Source organism: Oryctolagus cuniculus, chromosome 13 (genome assembly GCF_964237555.1).
Source record: "Oryctolagus cuniculus chromosome 13, mOryCun1.1, whole genome shotgun sequence".
Classification (NCBI taxonomy): domain Eukaryota; kingdom Metazoa; phylum Chordata; class Mammalia; order Lagomorpha; family Leporidae; genus Oryctolagus; species Oryctolagus cuniculus.
Genome location: NC_091444.1, coordinates 42,905,287 through 42,921,102, shown reverse-complemented (window position 1 = coordinate 42,921,102; position 15,816 = coordinate 42,905,287). Strand labels below are relative to the sequence as shown.

The following is a 15,816-nucleotide window of genomic DNA, read 5'->3' as shown; positions in this document are numbered from 1 at the left end:
CAGCATGTTCCACAGGAAAATACTGCATTTTCAAAATAAGGAGATACAATTATAATGAAGAAAATTAAGCAGCTTTTAAAAAGCATAGTAAATTGAAATCCTTACAGGCATAATAGATTGTTGGCATGAATGAGAAAAGTTAACTGCCCCCATTCATAAAAATGACCTTCACCACTCTTCCAGGACCTTGCCTTACCTAAGTCTCTAGTTATTCCTTCTTTCATAGATTATTTGTCACGCCTTATGCAAAAGTTCTTGTGCATGGCTTGTATGAAATTAAACTGCGAGGGGGAATATGCAAAGTGAATCATCTCTGTGTCATGAATTTATCTTGTGACAATATCAAAACAACTTGCTGCCTGAATTTTAACAGAATATGGATGTATTTATAATATAGAGGCTATGATCAATAGCTTATTTTTTTAATTAATGCACATTCATCAGTATGTTACTATGCTACACTTGCAAGATTGAAGTTAGAAAAATACATACATAGTCTTTCTGAGTCTGACAGCTATTAATTAAGCAGTATCTATCAGATGGTACCATTAGTCTGGTTACCATGAAAAATTACCTGCAGTTGGGTGTGAGTGGTTGGTTTTGGCTTAAGTAAGCAGGTGAGACCATGATATAGTAAAGTCTGGTGGCCCTGGGGGTCCAGAACCAGTACAGTCCAAGGCCCCTGGGTGAAATGGGAGGAGCTTGATTTCCAGGGCAGTTCACCCCCTTCTGATAGACAGTCACCCTCCTTATGCCTTTGGTGCCAGAACGTGCCTATTCTAGAGTCTCTTCTCTTAGGGGTCTGTTCTGTGTTAAGAGGAAGGTGGCTAATGTGGAGCGTATCATTTCTTCCACAATATGCTTTTAAAATGGAGCCGTGTCAATCATGAGAGCTTCAGAATAAGCCAGGTGCAGGGGATTCTCACCTCCAAATTGTAACTAGCCCATTTGGGGGTTGAGCTTGAAAAGGCCACTTTTGCAATTTATAGTAGAACTCCTATCAAATGGAAAATTTTACATATAGATGTTCTTTTGCCTGTTTCTCTACATGAAGTTTAAGGTATGTGCTCACCTGAGTGTGTGGAGGAGAGTACACCAGATACACTAAGAAGTACGGTATCTAGGGACATAGATTCTTTTAAACTAGAGCATTTCTTCTTAGCTCTTCTTAAGTCGCTGAGTTTGTTAAAGAATAGTATGAAAGCAGTGACATGGTCCCCAGGAGAGTGCACATCAAGGTTATGCTTCTGTCTGGATTCTCCAGCCCATCTGTGGATTCTTAAAGGGTCCATGTATCTCAGATTCAGAAGCCCTGGATGTGGAAAAGCGAACACTGGACTATGTGATTTTCAATGTAAAGTGAAACTCTTCTTAAAAATGTCTTAGGAGTCATGACCTTATTTATCCGCTTAAATTTACATTTTGTTAAGTAAGAATTTTAATCTTGTAACTCTCATCCTTGAATGTAATGCATATGTGTGTATGTATATATATATATATATATAAACTATACCTATTATATAATAGATATATACATACATTTTTAAAGTTCCAATAAAATCCTTGAGGTTGCCTTTTTCCTTTTTTCTTTCCTTTTCTTTCTCTGCACCAGTCTAACATAACTGACTCCCAGTTAAAAAACTGACACAATTTTCTGCTGTTTTGAAGCTGAACCCTCTTTTGTGTAAATATTTGTGGTTCCCTTTCGCTGATGTCTCCACCTGCCTCTCTGTGTTTTTTTCTAGTCACCTGCTTATTATGTGAAGTTTCTGCCCTCCTCTCCAAGTCTTGCTCACCCTTCAAGACGCTGAGAAAGCTTTACTTCCAACTGAACTAGGACTGGGTGGAAATGAAATCCAAGGCACTGCATGGCCTACTGGCAGGACAACACTGCTCATCCCTAGTACTTCCAGTGGGAAGCGAAGGAGAGGACAGGGCTCAGTTCACTGAACCCTTGCTCTGTGTCAGGTAGCAGAGAGAGACTTAACGTTAAGGTTAAGTACCTGGTGCTAGAAGGTGGCAGGGCTTCCTGTTTGGCTTCCAAGCCTCTGCGCTTACTGTTTCTCCTGCTGCCTCTCCCGATGAGGTCTGCGTGTCGTTTAAATGGCCCAGCCTGGTAAATCTTTGAGCTTGCAAGTAAGGCATATTTCCCTGGCTTATATCCTTATGTGTTCACTTAGGACAGCAAGGAAAATTGCTACATTTATTTTATTTATTTATTTTCAGGCCTTTTTGAGTGATGAGAGGATTTTTTTTTTATTCTCATTTATCCTGAAAGGCCTGGAGCCCAGAACTGCATCCAGATCTCCCATTTGGGTGGCAGGAACCCAGGTGCTTGAACTATTACCTGCTGCTATGCAGGGTGTGCATTCACGAGAACCTGGCTCCAAAGTGGAGCCAGGACTCAAACCAGGCACTGTGACATGGATGTGGGTGTCCCAAGTGGCAAACCAACTGCCTTGCCAAATGCCTGCCCAGAATTGCTGAATTATAAAAGGCAATATTGTTATAGAAGGGGTATATCAAAGCCACTGGATGGGTTTTGAGGGTTTTTCTCATCCTGGACATCTTTCCCCAGTTCCCCTGCCTTCTCTCCTCATGCTGTTACTGTGTACCTCAGCCTCTGTACACAAAGGCCGGCCAGGAAGAGGAGCCATTCAGGGTGGCTTCTAGCCGAAGCAACTCTGTTTCCAAAGACCATAGCTGTTGACAAAGCATTCCATCTCTGTGTATGTGTGTTTATGAGAGAGATGTAAAGAATTCCACTTGTTCACTGTCTACCTCTTAATGTTCATAAGCAGGCATTGAATGTGTCTCTGTATATACATGGGCACTTCAAAAAGATCATGGAAAAGTGAGACTGAAGGTTTATTTTGGTATATAAATATTTGAAACTCATGCACAGAGGGCTCTTCAAAAACTTCATGGAAAATGAGTATTGGGACAAAGCTATGCGTGGATTTCAAAAATTTTTGCATAAAAAACTTAATTCCATTTCCACCAACTCTTCCAAGTACCCTCATATTTATATATTGTTTCTGTTGTACATAATAAATCAGTACACACACACACACACACACGAAAGCCTCTTGATTGCTGATTTTTCCTGTCACTGAACTTGCTTCCTTCATTTGCTGTCTTCCTTCTTGCTCTGCGTTTCAGAATGTCCTGGACATCTTCCGTAGAGGAGCCTCTGTCCGTTTCTTACCCTTCCCTGGTTCACTTCCTCCCAGTCCTCCGATGCCATTTCCTTGGTCTCTGTGCTGCTTCTCTCACCCAGCTCCTTACTGATGTTTGCTCAGTTTTGTGGTGCAGTACAACAGAGCTGGAGTGTCACTCAGTGTGTTTCTACAAGAATTCACCCCCAAGATTGCATGGGAAGTTAATACAAGCTTCAGACGTTAACTGATTTTTTTTATCCACTAAGAATAATTCCATGCTTGTCAACTTTTTAGGAGATGTGTTTGGTTATGCATATGCATTTTTTTTATAGCTTGGGAATCTACATTTTTGCATGTTTGGCTTTATACTATGAAACCTGCCTTATTGCTTGTTTGTACCTTTTCCCCTAATTTTTCTATAATTGGTTATTCTCATTGCTGCCAAATGAGTAGGTCTTTTTTTTTTTTCCCTACTAAAATTACTCAAGCTGCAACATCCCAGGAGGGCCATGGTAGCGTGGTCGGTTACAAAAAGTATGCACTTCTGAGTGTGGGTGTGCAGTATACTTGCTGATTAACCAGTAGAGCACTGCTGTCATTACTTATAAAGCTAATTCTGTTTTGGGGAGAGGGTGTTGGCTTGTATTGAGGTTAGATATTTTGCTATTTAATTCTTACCTTGAGGAACATGTAGAACCTTTGAAATAAGAATTTGTTTCACTGTTTGATAAACTTATGTTTTTGAATAACCTGTAACTACTGTAATTCACAGTTTTAATGGTTGCTTTGGGGGAAGTCCCATAAAAATCTGTGAAGCCAGTTATCATTAGTATACATTTGAACTTCAAACTAAAGTGGTAATATATAATTAGTTCATTATCTACCTCATGTTTTTGGCCAGAAAACAAAGGTAATTAATCACTCTAAGTACAGTTGACCTTTTTTGCATATAAAATTCTGAAGAGCATGAGTATTTGCATGCAAGAATGAAAAGATTCTTCTTTACGTGGAATCGTTAAAATGGCATTGAGGACCCTGATTCCTCATTTGCGAAAGGATTGACGTGAATCTGATTAGTCTAGACATCACGTCTGTGGCGGGAATAGACTAAGGTGTCCCAACTGTTGTAGCTGAAGATTAAAAGGGCTGTGCTTCTACTTTGATGATCAGTGCGCCGAGTCATGCCTCTTACAGTTTCTGTTTATTCGACTTCTCACCTTGACTCAATTAGTCCGAAAGGGACCATTGTTAACCATTCTCATATTTCTCAGTGGGCAAAGACTGGTTTGCTTTCTCGTTTTCTCTTCCATGGTTGTTTCCTCCTGGACTGTGTGTGTCATGGGGAGTCTCACTTTGGTTCATGAAATGTCACATGTTGAGTCACTTTTCCTTTTTTAAAGATTTATTTATTTGGGAGGCAGAGTTTCAGAGAGACAGGGAGAGACAGAGATCTTCCCCTATTTCACTCCCTAAGTGGCTGCAATGGCTGGAGCTGAGCCAAGCCAAAGCCAGGAGCCTGGAACTTCATCTGGGCCCCCACATAGGTGCAGGGGCCCAAAGACTTGGGCCATGCTCTGCTGTTTTCTTCTTTTTTTTTTTTTTAAATTTTTTTCATTTTTTATTTATTTGACAGGTAGAGTTAGACAGTGAGAGAGAGAGAGACAGAGAGAAAGGCCTTCCTTCCGTTGGTTCACTCCCCAAATGGTCGCTAAGGCCGGTGCTGCGCCAATCTGAAGCCAGGAACCAGGTGCTTCCTCCTGGTCTCCCATGCAGGTGCAAGGGCCCAAGCACTTGGGCCATCCTCCACTGCCTTCCCAGGCCATAGCAGAGAGCTGGACTGGAAGAGGAGCAACTGGGACAGAATCCGGCACCATATGGGATGCCGGCACTGCAGGTGGAGGATTAACCTAGTGCGCCACGGCACTGGCCCCCATCCTCTGCTGTTTTCCCAGACACATTAGTAGGGAGCTGGAATGGAATTGGTTGGCTGGGACTTGAACCAGTGTTCATATGGGATGCAGAGTCACTTTTCTAGTGACTTGGTTGCAGGAATGCACATTAGGAATCTAAGAAACTGAAGCTGACTTAATAGCCTTTATCTTTCTCTTTTGTTTAAAAAGAAAAAAAGGCAGTAGAAGCGAGGAACATAGCTCAGAGCAGGCAATTTCATTTCTTACAGCAATAAACAGAATTCTCATATGTAAACATAAATATGTCAGATTTTTAGAAGCAGAGCTGTTATTTCAGCGTGACTCCTCCTGTGTTTTATCTTTGGGGAGTATTCGGCCTGAAGGTCAGTGGCACTTTGGAGTCACTAGAAATAGACATGGGACATGCATACCATGATGCCACCATGTCTTTGCACCAGCTGTGGCACTCCCATGAAGTCCCTCTCCTAAGTCTCCCCCTTCTGTCCCTGGGGATAGTCATAGCCCTTCACTGGCTTTCTAGACAGGAGGCAAAAGCCAACCCATCGGTCCCCCATTTTGAGGACTCAGGGCTGGGTCCCCTGGCTTCCAGACCCTAGCTCAGGAATTGCCAGAACAAAAAGCAGCCTTTGGTGCTGCTGCAGAAATAGCTGGGTAGGGTGTCGCTGTCACTCCCCAGAAGTTTGGTGGAGCTGGCAGGGTGAGGTCACCTCCACATTCCAAGCCTGTGCCCATGACAGAAGCTTCCATGTGTGCTGAGCAGAGCAGCTCTGGCTTCCCGGCAGCGTGGGTGCTGATGGGTGCCCGGTCTCTTAGTGTCCTTCCGCAGCTGAACGGGTCCTGGCTGGTGGGGCGAACCATATGGTTCTAACGACCCTTGCACGACCCTGCAGCCCTGCCCGTGGGCTGTGCCCAGGCGCAGCCCCCATCCTTATGTTTCCCACAGCACCTGCTGTTCCCAGAGCCTGTCGCTTTTCACACTTTCGTTTCTTTGCCTCAGGGGCCACAGATGCTTCTGCTCATAAAGCCCCCAGATGCACTGCTCCCTGGGCTGCTCTGTGTGTGCTGACACCCAACACACTACAGTGGGGCCCCCTGTTTTGTACATCCTTCCATGTGGCCGTGCCTGGTTATGAGGAATTTGCTGCTCAACAACTTTGTTCAGTGGGCTAGTGGATTCCAGACTTTCTTTCCTCTGAGTGTGGAACCTCCAGTGCTGATTCCACCATAGATGTCCTTGTGGGGAAGCAGAAAGTGGCCTGGTTCTTCACTTTGCATCAGTCCCCAGGTGCAGCAGGAGTCTCAACCTGGGGCTCATGAATCGTGTTCTCATCAGCATTACTGGGTGGAGGCAGGGACTTAGGCTGTGGTTAATAATCTTGATGTCTCTGAGGCATTGAAAGTTTCCTGAACCATAGTGTGGTTCCCAGGAGAGGTGCAGCCCTGGGAACTTGTCGGAAATGCAGATTCCTGGGCCCCGTCCCAAACTTACCCAGATACTTCGGGGAAGTCCCCATCGGTGATTCTGCTGGGCTCTGTGGTGAGAGCCCTCCTGCTCTGGAGCAGACAGTGTGATAGAACTTTCGGCAGCCGTGGAACCGCCTAGACCACATGTGACTGTTGAGATCTTGCAGTACAGCTACTGACTCCAAACCATGGAATTACTCATTTTATTTCAGCTCGTCTAGATTTAATTTTAAATAGCTGCATGAGTCTAGTGTGTTTCCACCAGACAGTCCACCTCCAGAGTATGTGCTGCTATTTGTCATTGCATGGATAAACCCCTGGAAAGCTTTAGATGTAAATTATTGGTTATAGAACTTAGAATTTTATTTTCTAGAACAAAATTCTCCCAAAGTGAGATTCCTGCTGTCACAGCAGTTTATTTGGATTCTCCTTTGGTCAGGAGGCAGGGGCAGTTTGCTGGTTACTGGCTCCTGGGGGAAGCAGGGTCTGAGTGTGGGACTGACTATGTGAGAGCAGCGCCTGGTGGCTCTACCTGCTGTAAAAAGAACTGATGATGGTGACAGATACCCGACCTTTCAGATGGGGTCAATGTGTTGCTCGTGACAAGTGTGGCATCTGTGGTTTCTTATAGTTGGAGTACAGGTCCATCCCTCATGTCCAGTGATGTGTGTGTGTGTGTGTGTTTAAGATTTATTTATTTGAAAGGCAGAGTTCGAGAGAGAGAGGGAGTGACAGAGGTCTTCCATCCACTGGTTTATTCCCTAGATGGCTGTAATGGCTAGAACTGGGTCAATCTGAAGCCAGGAGCCAGGAACAACTTCTGGGTCTTCCACATGGGTGGCAAGGGTCTAAGGACTTGGGCCGTCCTCCACTGCTTTCCCAGGTACATTAGCAGGGAGCTGAATCAGAAGCGGAGCAGCTGGGATTCAAACCAGTGCCCATATGGGATGCCAGTGATGTTACAGGCATGAATTTATCCACAAGGCCACAACACCGCCCCCCAAGGTATATTTTGAGGCCTGCTAGCTAAGGGTGCTTTTAAAAGTGGTGTTAGTGAGATTTTCAGCCACTATGGACTTCTTGTGGGGTGAGGGAGTTGTTGAATTGCCAAATTTGGATTGGTACATCAGATAGATAAAACTGTAGAATAACATAATAACATTCAGGTTGTTTAACTTAGGAGAATATTTTAAAATTATTTACTTGAGAGGCAGAGAACTTGAGATAGGATGAAGGGCTTAGGGGAGAGAGAGTGAGTGAGGTGGGGGGTGGGGGGGAGAGAGAGAGAGAGAGAGGGATCTCCCATCTGCTGTTTCACTCCTCGGATGCCTGCAGTGGCTAAGAGTGGAGCTGAGACCTGGGAGCTCAATCCAGGTCTCGCATGTGAGTGGCAGGAAATCAGTCATTTGAGCCATCACCTGCTGTCTCTTAGGATCCTCATCAGCAGGTAGCTGGAGTCAGGACAGGAGCCAGGAATTGGATTGGGCTGTCGCAAACAGGCATCATAACCAGTGTCTTAATTACTAGGCCAGACGCCAGCACCTGACTTAGGAGTATTTTGAAAGAGAAAAAGAATGGCACTGTGTTTGTTAGTCTGAATTGTTATAGTCCCAGAGAGGCAGTTCCTGGGTTATCATGACATGGCTTTGTCACTTTTTCCAAAACATCATTGGGAGTTCTGGGTCAAGAGAGGTGCCAGCAGTTGTGTGATCCTGTGGCCACAACAGAATGTGACACTTAGGAGTCAGGGAACACCTGAGAAGGGTTGGGACCTTTCTCCCAAATCTAACAACAAGTCTTCAAATTAAAGGAACCATCATCAGCGAAACAGAAAATGATACTAAATGCTCAGGCAGAAGCCAAGTTCTACATGACTGAACTTCCTAATTGAGGGCCCCATCGTTGCATTATTTAAATGCCTGTCATTGATTTTTATAATCCATCTCTTAGCATCATGGAGTGTTAAAATGAGGTAGATGACAGCTTAGAAATGGTCACAATCCAGCCTTATACTCTGAGGTAGAGGCTCAGAGGGGTTGGGAGTTGAACAAGGATACACACAGTGGGTGTAGGGCTCAGTTGGAGGCCCGAGTCAGGCCTGTGTTGCCCAGGCCAGGGTGCCTATGGTTGCACAACACACTGCTCTTCTATTTCTTTTGTGTCCTGGGCTCCTTGGTATCTCTGGACTGAGTCTAGCCTGGAGTCAGAGGGCAGAGTTAGATTGGTAAGAAAGGAATAGTAAGTAGGAACTATAGATGGATAAGAAAGGTGTAGTGAGAAACATGTTGACATTCACCATTTATGTTTTAAATTTCTTCTTTGTGCTAATGTGTCATGTAGATATCTTAAAAACTCCAATAGAATATTTTGACTGGTGAAATATTAGTTATCTTACCATAATAGCTAAAATGATTGTGCCATGTATGTTTATGATTTAGTCACTACTCATATTAGTCATACCACTGATATTGTTAAATGGCTATTTGTTTTTAAACATTTATTTATTTACTTGAAAGAGTTACAAGCAGAGAGGGAAGGAGAGATTGAGAGATATCTTCATCTACTGGTTCACTCCCTAGATGGCTGCAACGGCCAGTGCTGGGTCAGGCCAAAGCCAGGATCCAGGAGCTTCTTCTGGGTCTCCACATGGCTTGCAGGGGCCCAAGCACTTGGATAGTCCTCTGCTGCTTTTCCCAGGCCATTAGAGGGAGCTGGATCAGAAGTGGAGCAGCCAGCATAGGAACTGGCGCCCATATGCTCTGCCAGTGTTTGCAGGCAGTGGCTTTAGCCACTGTGTCAAACATCAGCCCCAAATGGGTGCTTTCTGTGGGGATTAGTTTGTTTTTCAAGAATGAGGCTTGTTTTAGCTTTTCGGCTCTAATACCCCTTCTTTTGTAACTTTCTTTATGGTATGCCTCTCTTTCTTTATTCCTAAACTATGGTGACATCAGATGCGAAGAGCGTGGTGTCCCACCTAGACAGGTCTGAAGTGTTAATTTCTTTTGATATTTACTATGTCTGGGAGAAATTTTTCTGTCATTTAGGGAGACTATTAGCTTTGTGATTTTGACCCCCTCTAGCTTGAGTGGAGCCTAAACAAAGACTTCACATGCACACCAAAAGGCTGGGAAAGGTTTCGTAAATTGAATGTGAGGTTATTGTTTGTGTCCACAAAACAAAGCGCTAAATCACATTTAGCATAATTTGTGGTTTTAAATTGGACTGATTTAGCAAGGAGAGTGAAATAATCTCTCATCCTGTCAAAAAGGCGATACCTTTAGACCAGCATTTAATTGCATTGGCAGAGTAACTTTGGGAAGGCAGCAGTAATTCTGGCTGCATTATTCTTGGTTTGTGGCTAAATTGAGATCATCATTTTCTCTTGGTTTCACTAACGTTATTACTCTTCAAACTAATCAGATGAATGTGGTGAGAGAAGGCTTAGTGGTAGCTGGAGGGTGGGACGGGGAAAGGATAGGGGCTCTGTGTAGCTGTCATTCACCACTTTATGGACGTGAGGAAGGAGTATGGAAAGATGCACTGGGAGACTCAAGGGCATAGTCTGATGAGTTTCTTGGTGATCATTTACCCAAAAAAATGCCATTCATTTGCACAAAAGCGTGCATTCTCTTGAGAGTCTTGGTATTAGTTTATATAAACCATGAACAAGCTCATGGGCCATACAAATGTTTATAGAAGGATTGAATAGAAAATGGGATAGATAAATTATGATCTATTGAACGTGTGCTATCAATTTTAACTTCATACTTTTGAAGTTATGATGCCTTTGGCTGTTAAATTTATGTTCACAGGTATATACTCTGGGGGAAGGGGGGACTTTCACATCTCCAGTGGTTGGTTTTTGCTTTTGATCTACATTCTAGTATTCACAGCAGGCTATTGGGCTGGTTTTCTGGAGGCATATAACAACAGTGTATTGATTTGTTACTAATCTCTTGTGTGTATGTGTGTGTGTGTTGATTTGGTAGATTGAATATTTTATTGTTTATGGTTCATCTTAAATTGTTGTGATTTAATGCAATATTCAGAGGACAGCTTATTGGCTTATTTAGACACCCTGAATTGTACAGTCACTCAGGGAAATGATTTGAAGTTTGCTTTCTTCTGGTAGAGAGGCAAGGAACAGAAAGCATAGTAGTAGTTGCACTTATTTGACATGATACGACTAGTATAAGTGCATATAGGCTCTTTGTGGTCCAGAAATTCTCTTGCCTTTTTGTACTTCCTGCTTTCTTTCTCCTCTTCTATCTGAGACCAACTGTGCAAGCACTTGTCTAATCTCACACATCAATTGTTTCTGCTTCCATTCGATGGTGCACTGTTACCTAAGAAAAATCTACAAAAAATAACCAAGTCCTCTATGTGAATTAGATGGTCATACTGGAGTTACATCTCTCTTTAATTTGAAAGGAAAACAAAATGTGTTGCTGGCATTCCTTGGTAGAGTGAGGTTCCTGGATTCACATTCAGTATTTTTGTTCCCATAGCTGTGCCACCAAACATAGCAGAACTGAAGAACTTGGAAGTGCTCAACTTCTTTAATAACCAGATTGAGGAGCTGCCCACACAGATCAGCAGCCTTCAGAAACTCAAGCACCTGAACCTTGGGTGAGTACAGTATGGAGGAAGGGGAGTGGAGAGAGGGGAGAAGGAAGGGGAGTAAAGAGTGTGGGCAGGGGAGGGCTGCGTTCATATGATTGCATGGGAGGAATGGGTTTCTCATTTCTTTTCATGTTTCTAGGTTTTAAAAAAAGCTTTATTGTTTTAATATATCCTTTCAATGGCCTATATTAGCGAGTATCTATTTGAGAGCTAATTGAGAAGCTAATTGTTGATGCAATAAGGGAGATTTTTATTGTTTTTTGTTTCTAATAAAATTTTATTTCAGTTATGTTGACCAAGAAGGGACTTGTTTGTGTAGCATTAACTGTTCAGAGACATTGTAATGTGCTGTTTTTTCTTTCTGGGTAATACAGAGGTAGTTTACAAAGCACTTTGCTTTCATAGAGAGAGGGATACATTTCCTGATGCTGCTTCCTCCATCCTTGTGATTCTTCTTTGCAGTTGAGGGGATGGGATCCTGGCAAAGGTGAAGAGAGGATTTATTTAGCTGAAGTTGAAGAACCAAGTGACAGTGAATAGCAGTAATACTTTGTACTTGTAGACTGCTTTCCAGTTCTCAGACTGCTCATGCCAGCATTTGACCCTCTTGCTGTTTGATGGCTAGGGAGGCGAGGCTTTCGTGCCTTCATTTCATGGAGAGGTAGCCAAGCCCTTTCCCAGTGTTAAGTGATTTGCTCCCGATTAACCCTCAGGGTCGTGGCTAAGCTGGGAGAGAACACACCGTTTGGGTTCATGTATTCTCCGTTGGATGCATTAGACCCAACCAGAATTGGCTTCTGAATTCCATCTTCATTGCTGTAGCTATGCCCACTCATGCTTTCTTTCCAGTGTGAAGCAATAAATTCATTAATTCTTCCATTGGGAGTTTGTTTAGACACTCTTGTTTTTAACTCAACTCTGGCAGAGACCATCTTTGTAAGATCCACATTTATGACTTTCCCCTAGCAGTTTGGACACTGTATACTTATCTGGCAAAGCAGAAAAGAAAGGATCCTACATTTACATCTTGGCTTTGAAGATTCTTAGGTTCTGTTGTTGAATTTGTACATAAGAAAGAAGCTAAAATTCTTACTCTTAATTTGTTCAATTTTAAGATATATAATTAAATAGATTTTGATCACTAATAACAGTACTTTCTGCATAGTAAGTGGTATATGGTATTAGCTGTTGTGATCATGATCATTTTATTTATTTTTAATTTATTTCGTGACTGTGTAAGTACCTTTTCTATGTCAGGGATCTTGCTAGTGCGGGGATCAATGGTGAGCATCAAGGTCTGGCCCTAAGTGGGGCCAGGGTCTGCTGGAAATGAGCAGTCACAGCACAGCAGTGTCTCTGACTAGGGGTGGAAGAACAGCAGTGGGAACCAAGTGACCAGGAGGACCAGGAGAAGGAGTTAGCCTACAGGTGAAATTCTTAGATCTGAGACTTGAATCAGGAAAAGGAATTTCTCAGACTTACGAGTAGAAGGAAGGCATCTCCCATTGAGAGACTAACATATTTTAAAGCTTAGAGCACTGTTCTGGGAATTCTAGGTTTATCAGTTGCTGTGAGTAAATTATGAGTCAAGGAACAGTAAGGTGAGAGGTGAGGCCAGATAAGGAAGCATGATATCCATGGCTCATTTAATGAATGCTTATTGAGTTAACTAGGGACCAGGTGCTGATCTAAGTTCTGCCATCCAGCCATTGTGGAGCAGACAGTGTGGTTGAGGGAACTAACTGTAGAAAAATAAAGGTCCATAATGGCAGAGAAGCAAAAATACCAGTGAAGATCTTGTATGCTGAAGAAAGGAGCTCTGATTTTATTCTACTGACCATTGAGGAATTTACACAGCAAAGCATGAGATGAGATCAGAGTCAAGGGTGGATTGGAGAAAGGCGGATAGAGGTCAGAGGGACAAGTAAGAATGCTATCTTAGTGTCCCAGGTGAACAAAGGCAATGACAGTGGGGGGAGAGAAGAATTTTGTATGAAAAATATACAGAAGCTGAAATCGACAAGGCAGTAATTGATGGGGTAGGGTGATACCTGAATTTCTGTGTTGGGCAGCTGAACTAGAAATAGAGATGGAGAGAGATTTGGAGAAAAGGTAATGAGCTTAGGTGTTGTTCAGTTGGTTTGTGTTCTCTGCATTAGGACAGAGTTGTAAACTTTTCTTTTTCATTGGCTGCATCAAAGCTGTCTCCTTGTCCTCTTTGGAGTTGTTTGTCTTTTTGGCTCTTAGAGCTTTATTGATTGTGTAAAGCTTTCTGTATTTAATTACAAAGCTACAGAGATAGAGTTGTCAACGTTTGAACAAAATTCTCAGTTCTTTGGGAAGAGAATTAATACAAGTTTCAGTAAAGGATACTTATATCCTCAAATGACACAAAGAATTGTGCAGGTACAATAAGGTAGTTTAAGGAAAATTATCCAGGGTTCCTTAGAATAAGCATCCACAATTAAGATATCTGCAAAGGAGATCACAAAGCAGAGCAGTGAAGGCCACCTGTATGCATGATCCAAGAAGGACATTCAACCAGAATTTGTTTTTAAGGTTTTATGTAGAATTTAATATTTATTCTGATGACCAGAAGTCCTGAAGGAATTTTAGGACACCCGATTAAATAAAAGAAAGTTTAGTTACGTTCTTCATTATTTAAACACTGTTCATTTTATGGAGATATTTTTCAAAAAAATGTAAAGCCATGTAGATTCCTTGTTGGTAGTTATTTTGGGGAAAACTTCACTGTGGTAGCACCGTGGCCAACTATTTTTTTTTTTTTTTTTTGACAGAGTGGACAGTGAGAGAGAGAGACAGAGAGAAAGGTCTTCCTTTGCCGTTGGTTCACCCTCCAATGGCCGCCACAGCCGGTGCGCTGCGGCCAGCGCACCGCGCTGATCCGATGGCGGGAGCCAGGTACTTCTCCTGGTCTCCCATGGGGTGCAGGGCCCAAGCATTTGGGACATCCTCCACTGCACTCCCCGGCCACAGCAGAGAACTGGCCTGGAAGAGGGGCAACCAGGACAGAATCCGGCGCCCCGACCGGGACTAGAACCCGGTGTGCCGGCGCCACAAGGCGGAGGATTAGCCTAGTGAGCCGCGGCGCCGGCTCCGTGGCCAACTATTAAGGAATAACATTTGACCCAATTGATTGCTAGAGCTCATTTCCTGAATACTTATTAGTTTTCATTAAGCACAGTGTCATGTGTTTGTGGATTTTTTTTTTTTTTTGGCTAAATGTTTGAATAGGTCACTGTGGAGGTGAGAAAAATTATTATCTTTAGCCAAGAAGGTTTTATTGAAGCTGGAGGTATCAGGAGGATCTCGGAAGCACAGAATGCTCTGAAAGGGAGGCATTAGTACAGGCCTTCCTTTGGCTTTTGGAAGAGAAAGAAAAAAGGTGCCAAACAGTCCCCAGACTGTCTGGTTTTATCCTCTGTATACAGACCCCTGCCCATTTCCAACATCCATCTGAAAGATGTTCACGTGCAAACCAAAGAATTTTTATCATTTGGCATCACTGAGCCTTAAGCAACTTTGAATGCCTGCAATGATCTGAGATTAAACTGATGTGGTACAAGTAGAAAAACTGCACTTGAACAGTTTGAATTATCCCAAATAGTTTTCTTCTAAAGTGAGCTTGTTTGTTTGGGTCGACTTAGAATTTCTTTAAGATCTCTTGAAAAACAATTTTAGCTATTTTTCTCCTTTCCTAAGAACCCACAGATGAACCTTGAACCCTGTTAGGTGCTTTGCGTATTTTCCTTCATCCTCCCAGCAACCCTATTGTGAAAGCGTTGTTAGCCTCCTTGTATAGTTGAGGAAACCCAGTTCCATAGCAGCTGAACAGCTTTCCCCAGGTCACGTGGCTAGGAAGTGCTGCAGCTGGATTTCTCACCTCACTGTCTCAGACTTACGATCTTTGTGCTCTACCCTCACTGTAACCTCTCACGGGACCCTTGCGCCTGGTGCGTGGGGAGATGGTGCAGCGTGTCCTTCCTTGTGCAGAATCATGTGCTGATGTCCAGAGAGGTAGCTGGCAGAGCCTGCAGGTCCTCCTTGCATCTTTTGTAGCTGGAGCTGTTATTAACACTGCTTCTGGATCGCTTTGAGGCATTTGTTTAAATAGTGGCTTCCTTTGTGCTGCCACGCTATCACTCACAGCTGTGAGCTGTACATGGGACTCTGCTGGGCTGCTGGTGGTTTGGGGATGTTGGTTTCTCACTCAAAAGAAAAAGAACCTTTGGTTTAGTAGACACTTGCCACCAGCAGTTGGCTTGCTCAAGGCTGGCTGTTGGATGGAGCTCTCCGGGCAAGATGTGTCTTCCCCTCTGAGGATATCTAACTGTGCATTTCCTAGACCTGATTTACAAAAGTGTCTTTCTATGCTTAGAGGGAAAAATGAATTAGCAAGTTTCAAAAGTAGGTAACTTAAATAATATTTTAAAAAATACATCTGTTTATTTGAAAGGCATGGAGAGAGAATCTTTTATCTGTTCACTCTACAAATGCCCACAATTCCCACAACACTCAGGTCTGGGCCAGGCTGAACTTGGGAGCTGGGAACTCAATCTAGATCTCCCATGTGGGTGGCAGGAACCTAACTTCTTGAGCCATTACCTGCTTGCTCC

At 43.2% G+C, this 15,816-nt stretch overlaps 1 protein-coding gene across 1 annotated transcript in view; it reads left to right on the top strand.

Annotated features, from left to right (window-relative positions):
* The window catches only part of RSU1 (Ras suppressor protein 1), a 212,290-nt gene that overhangs the window by 37,951 nt on the left and 158,523 nt on the right, over positions 1 to 15,816 (top strand). The window contains exon 4 of the mRNA XM_002717423.5: positions 11,065 to 11,185. Within this exon, the coding sequence (XP_002717469.1) occupies positions 11,065 to 11,185 (121 nt within the window). The remainder of the gene's footprint in view (positions 1 to 11,064; positions 11,186 to 15,816) is intronic.